The 18,212-nt window shown below is 34.9% G+C and overlaps 1 protein-coding gene across 1 annotated transcript in view; it reads left to right on the top strand.

Annotated features, from left to right (window-relative positions):
• Zip89B (Zinc/iron regulated transporter-related protein 89B) overlaps nt 1-15,963 on the top strand; it is a 104,454-nt gene extending 88,491 nt beyond the window's left edge. Inside the window, exons 2-3 of the mRNA XM_088224802.1 lie at nt 11,605-12,372; nt 13,076-15,963. Coding sequence (XP_088080928.1) covers nt 11,605-12,372; nt 13,076-13,158 — 851 coding nt within the window. The 3' untranslated portion in view covers nt 13,159-15,963. The remainder of the gene's footprint in view (nt 1-11,604; nt 12,373-13,075) is intronic.
• The last annotated feature ends 2,249 nt before the right edge of the window (nt 15,964-18,212 follow it).

An 18,212-nucleotide genomic window follows, 5' to 3' on the forward strand; every position in this document is an offset into this window, starting at 1 on the left:
AATGCTTTTCGATAGCCGATAAAAGCTAAATGTAGTGTTATGTTGTATTCAGTTGACTTTTCTGAGTAGTCGAAGAATTCGGAAGAAGGCCAAATAAGACTGGAACATGAAGTTGAAGATATCAAATGGGATATCCTTGGAATATGCGAAACAAGATTGAGAGGAGAGGGAGCCGTAACATTACCACCAGAGGCCACCTTCTCTATAAGCATAATATTGATTCTTCAATCGGGGAAGTAGCTATCCTAATAAATAAAAATATTACGAAACGTGTTTCTAAGAGGACTAGTTTATCTTATAAAATTATTTATGTCTTATTAAAATTAAATAAACTATTCACAATACAAATTATTCATGTCTATGCTCCCACAAGTGCCTCTGAAAATGAAGAAATTGAACAACTATATGAAGATATTTCCAAAGCTAAACATTTCGAAAAGGCTAAACTAGTCATTATTACTGGCGACTTTAATGCCAAAATAGGGGAAAATAAACAAGGTGATTACTGCTGACTACGTACTGGTAGACAACAAAAAGAATTGTATGATATAACTAAATGTTAATTTCAGTAATAAATATCCAACCATAAATAAATATAACACGTGCACGCGCGTGCACGTGTCATGCATACAATAATGCAGTATGTAAATATTTTCTGTAATGCTATTGTTTTCTCAAACTGAAATAAAATACTTAATTAAAAATAAGTATCCTTTCTTCTAACTTACGGGAAAACCCTTGGTCCACTGGCTGTTGTAAGTCATATTATTTATGTTTCACGTATCGTTACGATTTCTTAACGATAAAAATAATTTATTTGCGACTTGTTTGTGAGAGAATCGCAGACGTGCTTTGAAACAGCAAACAAAAATAACAATAACTCGAACGTTTTAATTGCAACTCATTAAAATTACCTACATGTTGATGAATGGAAAATATTGTATTGAAAGAACGATTTATGCTAAACATCGGCTGTATCATCTCTACTTAGCATTCATCAATATGAAAATCTAAGCCAATTCGATATGAATAATATATATTTGTTTATGAAGAAAAGGATTTTTTTATTTTTTTAAATTTGTTTATTTTTCCATAAAAATATAATTACAAAAATACACTTTAGAAAAATACATCTTAAAATTAAGCTATAAGATGAATGAGGAAGTTCAGTGGTTTTTAAAAAAAAAAATATTTGTTAATTGACTGTTAAACTGAGTCAATTTTTTTTTTCAATTTTCATATATCGTATTATCGGCGCTACGATTTTTCAAAGTTTTGTATTTCTGAAATAACTCCGCGTGTAACGTCAGAGGTTCATTTCCGCTTATTCTCATTCAGTTCTTCCCATTGGTCCAGAAGCGACAAGCATACCGGAAATCTTCCATAGCTCTCAGATCATAGGTCGATTCACATGAACCAGTGACGTCATTTAAAGTAGTGCGTTTTTATCAAAATATTTTTTATTATTTTTTCTGTACATTTTCAAGAAACTTTGCCGTACAATTTAATGCTCTAATTTTTACCCCACGTAAGAAAACATATTTTGTATCCAATTTCCCGTAGGGCTGAAGTTCCTCATTGGAAAAAATGCCCACAAAGACTACAGTGTCTGAGCGTGGGCCATTCCTTTTTTAAATATTAAAAAGTTTATAGCACATATAAATGGTATGACATGGCCATAAAAAGAAAAGAAGAAAAATAAAAGAAAATAAAAGAAAAACCAAATTAACTGTTGCTGAAATTACGAAAATATGATTTATTTGCACTATGTATTGATTTTTTTTATTTTTAAGAATGTCTCTGCTCCTTCCATGCTAATCCAAGACCTCAAACCTACTTTAAACTGTACCAGTGATTTAATTTTTTGTAGTTCCTTGGTTAAAAGATTGAAGGATCTCAGACCAACATGTAAGGAGTGCCTCTGTGCGAACTTAGTTCTGCATCCTGGAACTGACAGTACACTATCGGATCTATTACTATTACGATTTAAATTATTACTTAACAATTCCCTATTCAAGTAAACATATTTTAGGCACTGAAATAAATATAATTTTGTGCATAGTGTTATTCATGAAAACAAAACAATGATATTCAAATAAGAACAATATTTACATATTACAACAGAGATGAAGAACATTTTAGAGAAGATAATATAGAAGTCTAGGCATCTACAAGGCTTATGACCTGTCATTGGTTAGTTTAAGTGGCCACTTTACACACTGTGTAACATTCACCATTCCGCCCATACTTGAACATCTAAATTCCTTCTACTCTTCCATCTGTTGATGTTTTTGAAGCTGCAAGAGCTGAAACCTTTTTTGTTGCGGGTGAGATTCATCTGATTGAATTATTTCACCTACATACTAGGCAACGCCTGAAAATATTTTTCAATTTTTACACTTCTTCTTTGACCAGGTGGATTCATCGTTGTAATATCAAACTATTCCCCCCATTAAAAATTTGATGCAGTATCCGGGACGTATATCGCCTTTATTTCAAATTAAACATATCTCTCCCTCTAAACTTACCCCGTGCCCTTCAACATTATCTCCAGATATTATTTGGCATATTCCAAAGGTTTATTATTCTGATTGACGAATGCAGGCAGTACTTTTCATAATTATTTATTTAAATAAATTGTTTTCGTTCCTAATAAAATAAAAATACACATACATATATACAGGTGTTCTTTAAACCCTGTCACATCCGAAACTACGATAATCAGTATGGGCAAGAAGGCATATTAGCATATTTAAAAAAAAAATTAAAACAATGAAAATTAAAAAAAATTAAATATTAAACAAAACAAATGGTTGCTTACTTCTGCAGAGGAGAAGCGAGGGGAGCGCGGCCGCGCATTTTTGGCGTATCAGACTTCCCCTCCCCCCCTCCTTGTGTCTCCCTTGCAGAAGTCAGAAACCATTTGCTTTTTCTGATATTACATTTTTTAAAATTTTATTCGTATCAAAAAAATATTAAAAAAAAAAAAACAAAAACCATCTCGCCGTTTCCCCGTAGGGGTAGGCAGAAAGGATAGAACGCCATAACACTCTATCACACACACTATCTAGGCACACACACCTCGCTTCCTCTACATTCATACATCTTCTCATGCACGCACGCCGATTATTTCTGCTTTTGACATGTCCATCGTCAAGTATTTGATGGACTTGATCGTGCCATGTCTTTCTCGGTCTTCCTCGTTTTCCGCATCCATCAATCCATTTGCATCGTAGATCCTTTTAGCCATCCTTTCGCTGTCCATTCGCTCTGCATGTCCAAACCAACGCAGCACCCCTTTCTTGATTCTGTCGATAATGCGTGTTTCAGCCTTACACACTTCACGGATCTCGAGATTTGTGCACCTATCATACATCGTTTTACCACACATTCGCCCGAGGGATCGCATTTCGACAGCATTCAGCCTACTTTCATCATAATTTTTCCAATTCCATACTTCGCTCCCATACATTAGAGTTGGCACAATTTATTTTAATGTGCCAATATGTCTTCTTGCTCATACTGATCTCCGTGGTTTCGGATGTGACAGGGTTTAAAGAACACCCTGTATTTATATTATTTCGAATTAGGACAGTTGATAGTTTTTATGTATTGAACGAGATGTATATACTCTAAGATTGAACGTGAGTATTAGTAGCGATTAGTATTTCCCAATCAAATGGCACTCATTATATCATTAGCCGGTGTTATTCACCCGATTAGTCAACACTTCACATACAATACACAGCTATAACCTCCGCACGCAGCGTAGCTACATTATACACTATACTTTACTTACATTTTAATAGCTATTATGTTTTGTCTTATTTAAAAAAAAAAAAGATGTGATATTTTGTACAATTGTTTACATTCATTATTTTAAATTACAACTTACATATTTGAATAAGTGTGAACTAAGTATATATACCATAAGCTTAGATTATACCCTGTCTGCGTAATATATAAGTGTGAAAGCATTACACGTTCCTTTTGAGAGTGATAAAGAATCACCAGGCAGAACATTTAAATTAGATAATTTCTGCTCAGTGTTACAGGCTGAACTACTCGCAATACGAGAAGCTCTCGAATGGTTATTAAAAAAACCACCGGAGAGATGGGTTATTGCAAAAATATTATCAGATTGTCGTACGGGCGTTCAAGCTATAACTGATACTCGGTCGGTAAAACCATTCATTGTAGATATTCAGAGTCAAATTAAGCATCTAAAAATAAGAGAGATGATCATTCAAATATGCTGGATAAAAGGACATGCTGGTATCGTAGGAAATGAGAGAGCGGATAAAGGAGCAAGAGCCGCAACTTGTAAAATAACGGCATCTTTCTTCTCAGAATTTCCCCTTAGCTTTGCTGAACGCAGTATAAAACAAAATACGCAGCAGCGTGGGGAGGTAAAATCACTCAAATGTTTTTCCCGACGCTGGCTGATGCAGCAAACTTCCGTCATCATCGCCAAAGTACTTTCGAAACGACCCAAATTTTCCAAATTCACGTAGCTATGAGAAGTTATCTATATAGGTTTAAATTAAGGAATGATGACTGTTGTCCATGCGATGATATTTCTTCACAGAGTATCGAATATCTGTTATTTCAGTGCCCATTTTTCAGTTTACAACGCCATAATTTTGAAGCAGAATGCAGGAAAGATGGAATATCCTTAACAGATATCCACACTGTAGTTAAAAGTGGTTATCACGCGCCATTGTTCTTGAACTTTGCAGCAATGGTGATTGGACTCATAAAGGTAATAAACCAAAATCAGTGATCGAACATCCCATTTCCAAGACAACATGAACAAGACAGAACAAAAACGTTAAAAATAAAATAAATAAAAAAAATTCCGAGTACCTTAGCCTTGTACATGGCACGTAAGGCTACTAAATACAGGGGTCCAAATATATATATAAAAGAAAGCACTACAATTAATGATATGAATCCTACACGTATAAAACATTGCGAGTCGAGGTCCTGTAAAAAAATACCTGTAAACTTTAAAAAAAACATTCAAGTGTGTTAGTGAAAATTCTTGAAGGACGTCATAGACGGGAGGAGTGCTCTCCCGAAACTATGGTAGTGTTCTTGTGAAAGAATAAAAATTGTGTAACACTAATAACAAAGATTTGTTTTTATTTGAAGGACTAACTTTGCGATTATTCATTATAAAATAAATAAATTTGTTTCATATTTACTTCATATAGGAAATAAAGTGTCTATTATACGCATTGGTGGTCATGTCTCATTATGCACGACTCAAACGATTTTGAACTAAACAGTTTCATTTTTTGTATTGCCTACTGTTGATGCAAATGCAAATGAAGTTTTTCGTATTTATTTCCATCATGGAAAAAACGTATTTTAAATACGTAATACATCTTTTAACCATTTATCTTAGGATGGAACGAAAGATCTTCAACTCGCGGATATTATGCGCTTTGTCCAAGCCATTTTCTTCTTTGTTAGGTACTTTACAAACAGTTACATCATAGGATCAATTCAATCAACGTATGAAGCCTGTGTCAAATCTAAAATATGTTTCATGACCAAACAAATAAAACCCAAATGACATAAACAGACTACAACGACAGAAAAATAAAATATTGAAGCTAGTATAGTGTAATATTCAAAAGCCCAAAAATTGCAATTACATTGTATAAATCATTTATTCGTAGCTTGCTTGAATTTAATTCTATCACGTGGTCTCCTAATTATAATGTTTTTATAACACAGATTGAATCGGTGCAACGTAATTTTTTTAAAGCGTTAATATTTAGAATTTCATTCAACTATTATGATCGTCAGGGGTACTTTCATGTCTTTAGTTTAGAATTCAGAGGGATTTTGGCTGGTTTGATATTCTTGCACAAATTAATATCTAACTGTATAGATGCCCATTATATCCTTGCCCAGATTAACCTTAATGCACCTCACCGTAACTTGCGTACCGATGCCAATACTGTCTTTGGTGTGGGAAATTATAAGACCAACATCGGATTCCTTTCCTCTCTGCCAAGGACCCTCAGAACAGTGAACAAAATCTCATTGAACGGTCCTGTCGATGTATTCCAACAGCAAAGGCTTAAGAAGCAAGCTGTGTTGTCACTCCTGACTCGCGATGACACACTTGCCATGTCCGCCTAGATAACGCCATAATTATACCTTTGTAAATTTTAATTGATTTTAAGATTGAGTGTTATTATGTAATACATACTCATTAATGCAAATCTGTTAGGGCTTCCATAAGCCAGTTGATTGGCTTATAAAAAATAAATTTAAAAAAAAAAACACTATAGAACTGTTTTAAACAATTAAAGTTAATTAACTTTTTAAACTATAATCTTTAAAATGTATTCATAAGTAAGCCACTAGTCATTGTAGACATAGAAATAAAGCATGGACACAATACAAGAATATTTTTAATTTTTAATTTTAATTTTAATTTTATGTTTGCACCACAACAGGCCAGGTGGCCCAATTACAGTGGTGAATTACATCACAGAACACCCAGGCTTGAGAAAAATCACATTTTTTAATTTTTGTGTTCTCACCGGGAATCGAACCCGGAACCTTCAGTCTGTGAGTCAAGCGTCTTGACCACTACACCACGGAGGCCGCATATATCAGAACCATATCACATACAACATTCCGAAACATCTTTGTGCAACAACAATGGTGAAGGTGTATAGTGGGTTTTGCGTGTTGGTTTGATTGGTATCCTGACGAAGAGACGCGTACTAAAAAAGTCGGTATGTGGTTATACGCAAATATTATGTGAAAACATTTTCGAACTGATTAATGTTGCTTTCGTTCATATAAATCCATCAATCTCGTAAGTTTGATTTGAACTATTATAAAATGGGCAATCATAATTCCGTTCCATTTAATTTAGTTCTAGTCTGTGACGGTATAGTAGAAGATAAATTCTCTCTAGCGATTACTAAGATACACTGCCGACACCCCCCCCCCCCCTTCAAGTTTTGGGTAGGTACATCGATATGAAGCAAGGGGAAGCGTACGCACTTGATGACAGCATCAGTATGACGTCTTAGTTGAAGAGAAAAGTCTCCCGACCGACTACTAAGATACACTACCGACCCCCCCCCCATCAAGTTTTGATGTAAGTACATCGGTTTATACCGACGGGTCTAGAACCCATCGATACGTTTATCTACTCATTAAAAGGGACAAAAAAAATCCACCTAGCAATTTTTCCTTAATTTACGATTTACTTAAATTTTTCAAAATATATGAGAGAAATAAGTCAATTTCGAGGTCGAATTATTTTCTGACATAACTGTCAGTTTCCGAAACGAGTGGCTAGATGCAAAAAATAATGTCGTTAGTTTCTGCCCTATAAACATATAAGAGTAAGAAAGTTGCCACTATAAAAAAATAATGCGTTTTTGTATTTTTTCTGTCTCTTTTACTATCTTCTGGGGTGGGCGTATCGAGACGTTAAATGAGCCGACATTGTAGTCACTCGGTAGATAAATACAGACGATATAAAGCATATCGCCTTGGCAAGTGCAAAAGTCTTTTAAAAATCACGTTCATGCGAGCATTTTTTGCTTGAATTGGGATTTATTGGAGTTTATAATCGCCTTGAAGTAGGCACTTTCTATCATAGAAGCCTATTTAAAATATAAATTAGAACTATTTTTAATGTTAATGATGTAAGGAACGCAGACTTATTTTTACGGTCATTCATTGGATCGTTTCGATCATATGGTGTCGAGATGACAAGTAGTTAGAACAAACCGAGGAAGATACAGATAGTACAGAAGTTAAATATACCGTCTCGATATGTATAGATGAAGACAGCGTTCATAATTGAGGCCCTGGGTCTCAGAACGATAAAACGATAAAACGGAAAAATTGCTCGATGGAGCAAAATTTTTATCACTTTAAATGCGTAGATAAACGTATCGAGGGGTTCTAGACCCGTTTATACAAACCGATGTACTTACCTCGAAACTTGATGGTGGAGGGATCGGTAGTGTATCTTCGTAATCGGCCGGGAGAATTTTATCTTAAACTATGACGTCATACTGAAGCTATGTCATTTTAGTGCGTAGATATGTGTACCATGAAGTACGCTTCCCCTTGTTTCATATCTATGTAGGTACCTACCCAAGACTTGAAGGTGGGGTCGGTAGTGTATCTTTGTAATCACTAGAAAGAATTTATCTTCAACTATACCGTCATGGTGAAGGTATGACGTACTTTGATTGTACTCCAAATGCAAATCAAACTTTGGAGATTCGCCCCTGCAGTCTTTAGGTGTCAATTCACTGATTTTTCGATATGATTAGCGGCCTTTGAAGTGAGAACACTCTTCCAAGATTCTGAATCACGGAGCTGTATCCTGTACATAAACAGTGTGCGTACGTTGGGTATCTGTTTTATTTGTCAAATTAAGTCGTTTTATGCAGTAACTACCTGCAAAACAAGCGTGACGTCACGGCTCTGAGCAGTAAACAGCGCGGGAAATGAAAATCGAGAGTTCTCTGGCATTGGGAGAAAAGTTAATGAGTTAAATTAGCGTAAAAATGCTGCGAATCTGCGCCGTAGACAATAATAACCAGTGGCGGTCGACTGTACCTAACCTAGTAGGTACTATAGACTATACTGTAGTAGTGTAGTAGTGATGCTTATATCGTGTTCAAGGCGTTGGCGATGCGCGAAGGCAATAAGTCATGTTAAGTGAGACTTCTTGCGCAATGAGAATTAATCGATATAATTTGTATTATCGCGATCAAATAACCACTCATTACAAAGTAACAATGATGTTTTTATCCACATATTCAATATACCCAATGTTTGATTGAACTACACTGAAAATTTAAATACTTTGAAGCATTGAGATATAATATACAGAGACAACCCTCCATACAAATCCGAGCTAAAAAGTCGTCTCCGAAGGACAGGAATTGACCAGCGGAGATAACAAATATCGTCACGTCGACTTTGACAAGCAAAACAAGTAGTACAGTAAAAGCGCGGACTGTTTACATCGGTCTACTGTAAGTTCTATTCAGTATGTCGCTCCCTTCATACGCGTCACCTTTGTTTGTCGTTTTGCTTTACGCCCGACTAACTGAGCAGGACGGAGACAGGAGATAATTCGCGAATTGTAACATATTAATAAGACGATTTTGACATTAAAATAGATATTTTAAACAAATATTAATTAAGATAAGAACATTACTTGCCAGTGAAGGGTTATGCTATCGCTTTTTCAGATCGATTTGTGCAGTATTTTAGAGAACATATGGGCATTTTAGTAATTTCGAGGAGAAAAGTAGTCGGTGAACGTCCGCAACAGGCTAAAGTCCGTTCTATCAAACATAGACCAATTGGCCGCAGGTTGAGGGAACATATTTCGAACGCTGGTGTTTACTCTAGTTTTATACCTCAATGCTTTGAAGCGCCGAATATTCGGCAAAAGATGTGTGCATTTTGCGCGGGACAGGTTTATGACCTGTCTCATTGCGGCGCGTGCGGGCGTATTTGTTTCATTTTTTAGTAGATCGTGTCGCGACGCGCGTTAATGTTCATTATTACATCACACTGTGTTAGTAATAGCCCTTATTAGAAACAATTATTGGTAATTATTTGTTTGTGCATCATGGCACCATTTTATAAAAATCACATATTTGGGAGTATTATAAGATTTGTATTGAAGATAATAAACTGGTTGTGTGTTTGCTTGATTTATATTTTATTTTGTTGTCTTTGTAGTCTGTTTATGTCATTTTAATATCCTGTTCCCCACAGTAGTCGCATTTAACATATTTTAGTTTTTACATTGTCTTCATACATTAGATTTTTTTCCGTTTTTGGAACAAAATTTGTTGTTACGGAATTCCACAAAAATGAAAAATGTAGTGTATTGCGGTAAGTTTACATACTAACGTTGAGGTAAATGTATTCTGTAAACCAAATACGAATGAGCAATAAAGATCACCCATTGTGGAAGTACCGGCGCGGCAGTGATGACGTCATGGTTCGGAGATGTCTCCGGCAGGGTTGCTGCAGAGTTCCGGTCTGGAAATAGATGATGGGCGGGAGCTGGGGCGGGGGTGGGAGGGTATCGATCCCCAACCCCCGCCCCCCAGCGAAGGCGGAAACCGCCCGATCGAGCAAACTGCAGCGAGCAGCGCAAAACCAATTAGGAAGTTATAAATAACTCACTATTAGAAAATGGGAATCGAGTTGGGGTAGAGTGGAGTTCGAACCACAGACCTTTGGTCCGTGAGTCCGAGACACTAGCCACAGGACCACAACCCGATTAACTTTTAGAGAAAATTTTTACTTTACAAACTATTTGTCACATAATTCCGAACCCGTCTACATATAATTTTAAATTGGATTTTTATTTTTTTTAATTTGTTTATTCAGAAAATCAACAGCAATACAAAAAATATACACAACATTATAAAAAAATTGAAATAAAGCCAAATCAGTTATCCAAAATACAATTATAAAAATACAGTTCAGGTAGATATTAATTTATAGAAGTGCATGTGTGCGAGTTTTTTGTGTGAGGATGCGTGTGTGAGTGGAGTGTGGTTTTGGTGGGTATGTGAATATGTGTGTGAGTGTATATGGGTGTGAGGGTGGGTTTATGGACAGGGTGAGTGTTTGTTTAATATGAGAGAATAGAAACAACTTAAATTTATAATGTAAAAATATATTTTTTTTATAAAGAAACATATTTTTTTCATATAATAGTTTTTTAATTCTTGTTTTAAAAGTGAGTTTACTGCAGTTAAATAGGTCTATGTTATTAAAAAATACATTATAATTACGCGCCAAGCGAATCAGAGGAGAGTTCTGTGCATAGTTGGTGCGAACTGTAGGTACGTGGAAAAGAGATAGAATGCAATTTTACAGAGAAAAGGTTATCCTTTAAATTTGTCTCGAAAATTTGTTTCAACCTTCACAGAAAAATGTCGGCTATTCGACGGCTGGTAAAAACATTAAAATTTTGCTAAAATCATACTGTAAAATTTGAATATTTACAACAAAAACTTTTTTTTTTATTATTTACAAAAAGGGACAATTGAATTACAATTACTATGGCGACTGCTTTTCTTGACATTTGGCTTGCCAACCGCCAGCGAAACGCAATAAAAAGCATGATAAATAATAAATAAATAAACGAAAATAGCAGTTTTGGAATATTTTCAATATTTACACCCGTGAAATTCAAATATGTGATTGCGCAGCAGGATTCTACGTCGCGAAACGTGACATTTAATATTAGGTGTTCACGGATGTTCTGTGATTGCGAATACGATAAACAACCATGGCGAGAAATTGTTATCACGTCGCTTATTAGCACGTCGATAGTTATTTGCGATTGAACTACTGGTTGGCGATACCCGTCGCTGCATACCGGAAATCTTCGTAAGTATACCTTCAATGGACCAATCGGCAGATCTGACCGAGAAGAAGCGGAAGAAAACTTCCGACGTCACAGGCGGAGTAATTTCAAAAATACAAAAATTACTTATCCTAGGTAACTCCAAAATGGTGGTTCGTATTTAACAATATGAGGCTAATTGTGTTTTTCTCTCTTTGCAGAAAATGGTACGATACCCGAGCTGCCGTTCCACCTGGAGTCGATCCTAACATGCGCTGGGTTCTTCGCCATGTACTTCGTGGAGGAGGCGGTGCACTTCTACCTGGACCGCCGTGCCGCGCGGCAGAACGGCGCCACGCCGCCCGACGGCGCGCTGGTCCGCTCGCTCAGCATCCGCCGCAGCCACAACAACAACCACCCCGAGTCGGCCGTCAAGGACCCAGAGAAGCCGCAGCCCAGCGAGAACGGCCACGGCCACGGCCACAGCCACGACCACGACCACAGCAAAGGACACTCCCACATGCCGGTGATGAGCGGAGACGACGACCCCGTCATCGCATCCCTGCGCGGCCTCCTCATAGTTCTGGCCCTGTCCGTCCACGAGCTATTCGAAGGGCTCGCCGTCGGGCTAGAGTCTTCGGCGTCCAAAGTCTGGTACATGTTCGGAGCTGTCTCCGCGCACAAACTGGTAATCGCGTTCTGCGTGGGAGTCGAACTGGTCACAGTCAAGACCAAGACATCGCTGTGCTTTATCTATATCATCACCTTCGCCGTGGTGTCTCCTCTGGGGATCGGCATCGGCATAGCCCTCTCGGGGGGCTCGGGGGCCGCGGACGGCGGCCTGGCTTCTGTCATCCTGCAGGGGTTGGCGAGTGGAACCCTCCTGTATGTCGTCTTCTTCGAAATCCTCCAGCGAGATAGAGCCGGGATTCTTCAGTTCATCTCGGCGCTTGTCGGCTTCCTGGTCATGTTCGGGCTACAACTTGCCAGTGAGTATTTATCCACAGTCATTTAATATTCTTATTCCATTCCATAATGTTATTTAGAACAATATCCATTAGAAAGGGGATTTTCACTGAACTTATTTATTCCTATTTGTCTAAATGAGAAAGTTCAGTGCTACAGGAAATTAGATATAAAAAAATGTTTTCTTGTAAGAAAGTGTGTGCGTAAAAATTAGAGCATTTAATTGTACGGCGGAGTTTCTTGAAAATGTATAAAAAAATAACTACTCTGAATGACACGACGTCACATCAATCAATCAAACCAATGATAGCTTTGACACGTGTTGTGATTTGTCATTTGCATAGCACTGACCCCCACCACTAAGAATAAGAATAATACTATTGGCTTAACTTTAAATTGGGAGCTAGAAAAAAAGGAAAAGAAAAACAAAATTAAAATAATAATAGATTTAAATATTACAAACAAAATAAAAATCCTAGTGTCGCCAACAAATTTATATTGATGCAAATTATTTATTTCCCATTAGGGAATAAATTATTTTTCCTTTCAATTTATATATTCGGTGTTATTGACTGATTTGTGAACCAATTTAAAAGGTAATGTACAGTAAATATTTGTTTGCTGACTTTAGATTTCAATTTTTTGTCCCGTTGTAATTCCAGAAAATTTTTATTTCATAAAAATATACTCATTTCTCTAAAACATGTTTTTTTTTCTTCATTTTAGCTGGTCATTCTCACGACCACGATCATAATGATGAACCCGCCAGAACATCAACCAGTGGACACGGACACAGCCATCAACACTAGCGCTAACCTAACCTAACCCATTGGAAAACACACGGTATGGGATCAGATCGAGTCGTGGATCAAACATTGTGTGATTGATGACATCAGCCAAAGAACACAAGTCATAACTTCCAACTAATTTCAACACTTGATATTTTGTGACACTCCTCGTATCTTGCATACGCTAATTAGTGAGATTTTATGAACACCATAGCAAGTAGATGGCGGCCATTTTGAGATTTAACAATACAAATTCGTTTAGTTTAACTTTTGAATTGTGATAATATTATCTATACCTACACATCGATTGAAATTTTATTAAACTGCTTAATTACTAGTAAATATATTATATTAATGAATGTGATATTGAAATTTATAACTACTGGTAATAATTCAAAGTATTTTAGATCAAATATAAAATCACATAGTAAAATGCAAAAACTCATACATAAGTATCATAATAAAACATGTACTATAGATCGGCCCAGATCTACAATACTTGGGTGCAGAAAATATAGTGATATTAATTATTTTTAATAAAAAATTTACTAAACTTATTGGCTATGTCAAAATTTATTTGATATAAAATTATGTGCAAGTAATTATTATAAGATGTGAAATAGTATTATGCTTAGGCATATTGCATTAGTGCAATATCAAAAACTGATATTTTATTACTCTGAGGGACTGTGCTCGAAAGAATGGTTGTGCAAAATAATTATTACCATATTTGACTCCCCCCTTTGTTGTTTAAACATATTATTTTAATCAAATAAAATTAAAATTTATTTACATTGTTGGGTCGACATTTTGTTTAAGAAGAAAAATGTTACATGGTGTATTCAATTTACCCATCCTAATAAAATCAGTCTTTGCTACGCAAACTGCAAGTTGCTTCAGTTTTCATATTTATGATAATAATAATCAGAGTTACTTAATATCTACAATAAAAGTATTGTTACTGTTCCTGTATTGAAAAAAAAAATAGGTATCCTATTGTAAGATATATTTTTAATTAGTGCATAATTTTTTATTCTAAAAGGAATACTTGAATACACTACATTTAGTTGGTATCTTATACATTCAATAAAATTTAGTTGATAGTCCGTATTTATTGTAAATATTGGATTAAGCGTTTTTAAAGCAATCTTATTTTATTTTATGAAATATGTATGTGAAAATGACATTTAAAAGATGGCTTAGGCTTAGTGGAAATGCAATAAGGAATTCAATTTATTTTTCTAATCCCATTTTTAGCGTAAACTTTTGATAAATTTAGAAAACCTTCATTTCTAATTCCTGTTGTATACTGTGGACTCACCTACGTCACTTAATTTTTATTGTGCTAAAATAAGACTATTTAGTGACACAAAATAAATTCATTCCCTTTCGCCCGCTTTCAAATCATTTAAATTTCAAAACATACAGTTAACTTTACTGTTGGGTCAATAAAAAGTATATTTTTGGCATTAAGTACTTTATTGCGAGATTTATGCTCGCCTTTAAAAGCTGACCAATAAAATAATTAAGAGATTTATTTACACCACGCTTTATACTGTGATATCAGTATGAATGAGCTTACTTACAAGTTACAAGACATTATTCCGAAAAGCAGTATTTATATTGACATATTGTATAGGATTATTTCTAACATTGCTGATGTTTTGACATTGCACATACCTGTTTAGAAGATTAATTAATATTTTTAATACAATACATATCTTCAGCAGCTATTAATTAACCTTTGGTTTATCTATTATAGCTTTATCTATTTTTTTATTATATTCAGTCTGCTGTTAAACTTATACTAATGTTCATGATTTTTTCATGAACTTATATGTTATATTTTTAAGATTATAATTAAACTCTGAAAACTTCAAATGTTTAAAACAATGAGTTTTCTCACAACTTCCTGATAAATTTGTTTGTTTGAAAAACATAATTTTATGTGCATATTATAATACGTAACCTTAAGACTTCTTGAAACAAGTTTTTAACGCGTTTCTTTTTTTATATGTGACTTTTAAATAACATTAATTTACAGTATTCGAGTGTATTTCAAATAAATATATTTTATAAATGAATATTATAATAATGGCATGGTTCACCTTTTTATTTAGAATAAAAGACGCTATCTAAAGATCCCTTTATTTGTGAAGTAAAAATGAATCATTTTTACATAAAAATCAATGAACATATTATTAATTCATCTTATTTGATGCCAGTTATAGTCCAAAATTGTAAGCGTAGAGGAGAATCCAAGTTTGGTCAGTTCAGATCCATTTATATTTTTAATAACGTTGAAAGGTTGCATTTTGACGTTTCTCTATAAATATTAAATTAAAATGTGCAATAATTTCTAATTACTCATTAGTAATAGTCTCATTAGACTAATACCACATTCAAAAGCAGTACACTATAAATAATAATTTAGCGTGTTATTTAGCAAATCCAATACTTGTAATATCAATAACAGTCGCTGTGACATGTTTTGTGTTGACAGTTAAAACGATTCGTGAACCGTGCCACCATCTTGTACTATTACACCACTATTGCCCCATTTAGAAAGAGGCAAAACATATTCTAGCAGCTATAAGCTGATTGTTGTCAAGAGATCCCAAGATATTTCTTTACTAATTGTGATAAATTATATATTATAATTGATGTACAATAAACATTGTTTTGAACAAGTATTACTTTATAAAAGGACAACGTAATGTGCCTTAGTAAAGATTATAGATGTAAGAGAAGTATATTATTACACTATTTGCTAAGTGAAATTCATAATAAAATAACCACATTATATATTTTTGAAAATATTGAAAACTTTTTTTTATTTCTAACCCTATTTAATAAAATAGTAAAGTTCCAAGCAACACAATACATATACGAAAATATTTGAAACTTCACTTAAATTTCCATCCTCCCGGGTAAATTCTTTTCTTTCTCTATGGGAACTTAAGAGGATATGCGTCGGGAAGGAATTTTGATGAATAGATTTTTGAATATGGTTTTTCTCTCACTCTCTCGCAGATACCTCCCAGATACCTCCCGGATACTATGCGAAAAAGACAACTGCATATCGGACCGATTATATTTAACTAAAATGTAAATAATACCTTAACTTCTTCTTGCGGTGCCCTATCAGGTCCCCCCAACCTTGGCGATCACTACAGCGAAAGCATCTGGGTCCTGCGTTACTCTGAGGCCGGGACAACTGCTTGTTGGATCTACTCGCCATAGTGTTTCCTTGGAAAAAATGACCTGAATGGTTTCCCGTTGCCTTCTGTGGTGGATTTTTCTGTCGCGGTTACCTTCCCTCAGCTGGATGGTTCTGGTTTGGAGGCCCCAGAAACTCGTATAATAATACCTTAACTAAAATTTCAAAATTAGAATTGGCTAGAGCCAAAAAATATAAAACCTGCTTCTTACACTCAAAATAATATTGGAAAATTACTAATAAATTAACACTTTTTTACTAAATTTTTTTTTAGATTCTGTTGTTTTTTTTAGAAAGAGTATCCACCTTTTGTGTTTTTCAGATGTAATTATCGTATTTGTATACCGTACGTGCAATAACAGCGAATAAAACTGGGCGCTTTTAAAGGTTTATTTGGATGGTTCTAGTTCCTATAAAATTAACCATTTATCAAAAAAAAACAAAACGATAGGGACACGCCAATGGTAAATATCTATAGCGTGTAAAAAAAAATATTGATCTAGTGCGACAATCTAAGGTGAAAATACGGAATACGTTTGTTTGAAGAAAAGTAACACACAAGTGACAGAAAAGTAACAAGCTTTTTTTTTGTCTTTTGGCAATTCATCCTATGAAGGATGATTTCTGCCATCCACGTAAATGATTTAATGTAGACCGGGATCTACAATGTACTATTAACACTATGTACAAAAGGATAAATAAAAAGAAATAATTAGAAACCTCCTAAAAGTTCACACCGTTCTCACTCAGAAATCTTCCTATGTGATGAATCAATTCGGGGGTAAGTGAGGATAGGAGAGAAGTGACATTTATGGGAAAATTTATGTTTGTAAGTTTGAAATAATTCTTATGTCCTTCCGTTATTGGGCAGCCAAAAAGTATGTGGTCAGGCATTTCCAAGTCTTGGCCACTCTCACACCATGGACTCTGAACTACGTTAATTTTAAACAAGTGACTGTCAGCGCAGCAGTGTCCCATTCTTAACCTGCAATTGTTCGATACTAACCTTTTAAACAATTTTGCAGACTTAAACCAGGGTTGAGAAGGGATATGATTTTGCAAGCTTCTATAGTAGGAACCCTTAGTTTTGCTGCTTTCAGTCCGTTGGACATCCCAATGATGTCTAGCCTGTTTCATGAATAGAAGGGACAAGTCTGAAATCTGCGAATGGAAGAAAGAAGGAGGTAAACCGCTTGTCAAAGCCTCTCTTGCCAGGAAATGTGGTGTTTTTTCATTAATGATGCAACTTTATTTATTACTGTAAATTACACCAATGGTAAGATCATCAATTTTCCAATTTAGGTGCAACTTCAGTAGCACAAAACATGACAGATGTGACAGATGGAGGATAGTCTGCCATCTACAATCAGCTCCTTTAAGATGAAAATATTTGGAAATGGGTACTAAGGACAGACAAAAATTATTACATATTTTATTAACAAAACTAATTTAGATTCAGTAATAAAAATAATTATTCACCCAAAGCAATTGCAACAAAACTAACTGCGATCTAACGTGTTCAGTACTTGATACAACAGGTAAAATTAAACATCTTGATGTATACATATACCAAAACTTAAAATGGAAAGACCGTATTAACGCGTATTAGAAAATGTAAATACAGATTTATTAGATTAAGGAATATTTTAAGAATAAATAATTCAAAAATAACTTTTACTCAATTGTACAATCTTTATTACAATATGGTATTGTTGAATAGGGGTGGTGCATATACCTTAAACCCTCTTAAAATGGCACAAAGATCAATTATCAAAGCAATTTCAAAGAAACCCTCAACATTTGAAATGGAAAATCTGTACAGGGTGTTCTTTAAACCCTGTCACATCTGAAACCA

This window comes from Micrasema longulum, unplaced genomic scaffold, assembly GCF_059751315.1.
Source record: "Micrasema longulum isolate JH-2025_06_02 unplaced genomic scaffold, ASM5975131v1 h1tg000309l, whole genome shotgun sequence".
In the NCBI taxonomy this organism is placed as follows: Eukaryota; Metazoa; Arthropoda; class Insecta; order Trichoptera; family Brachycentridae; genus Micrasema; species Micrasema longulum.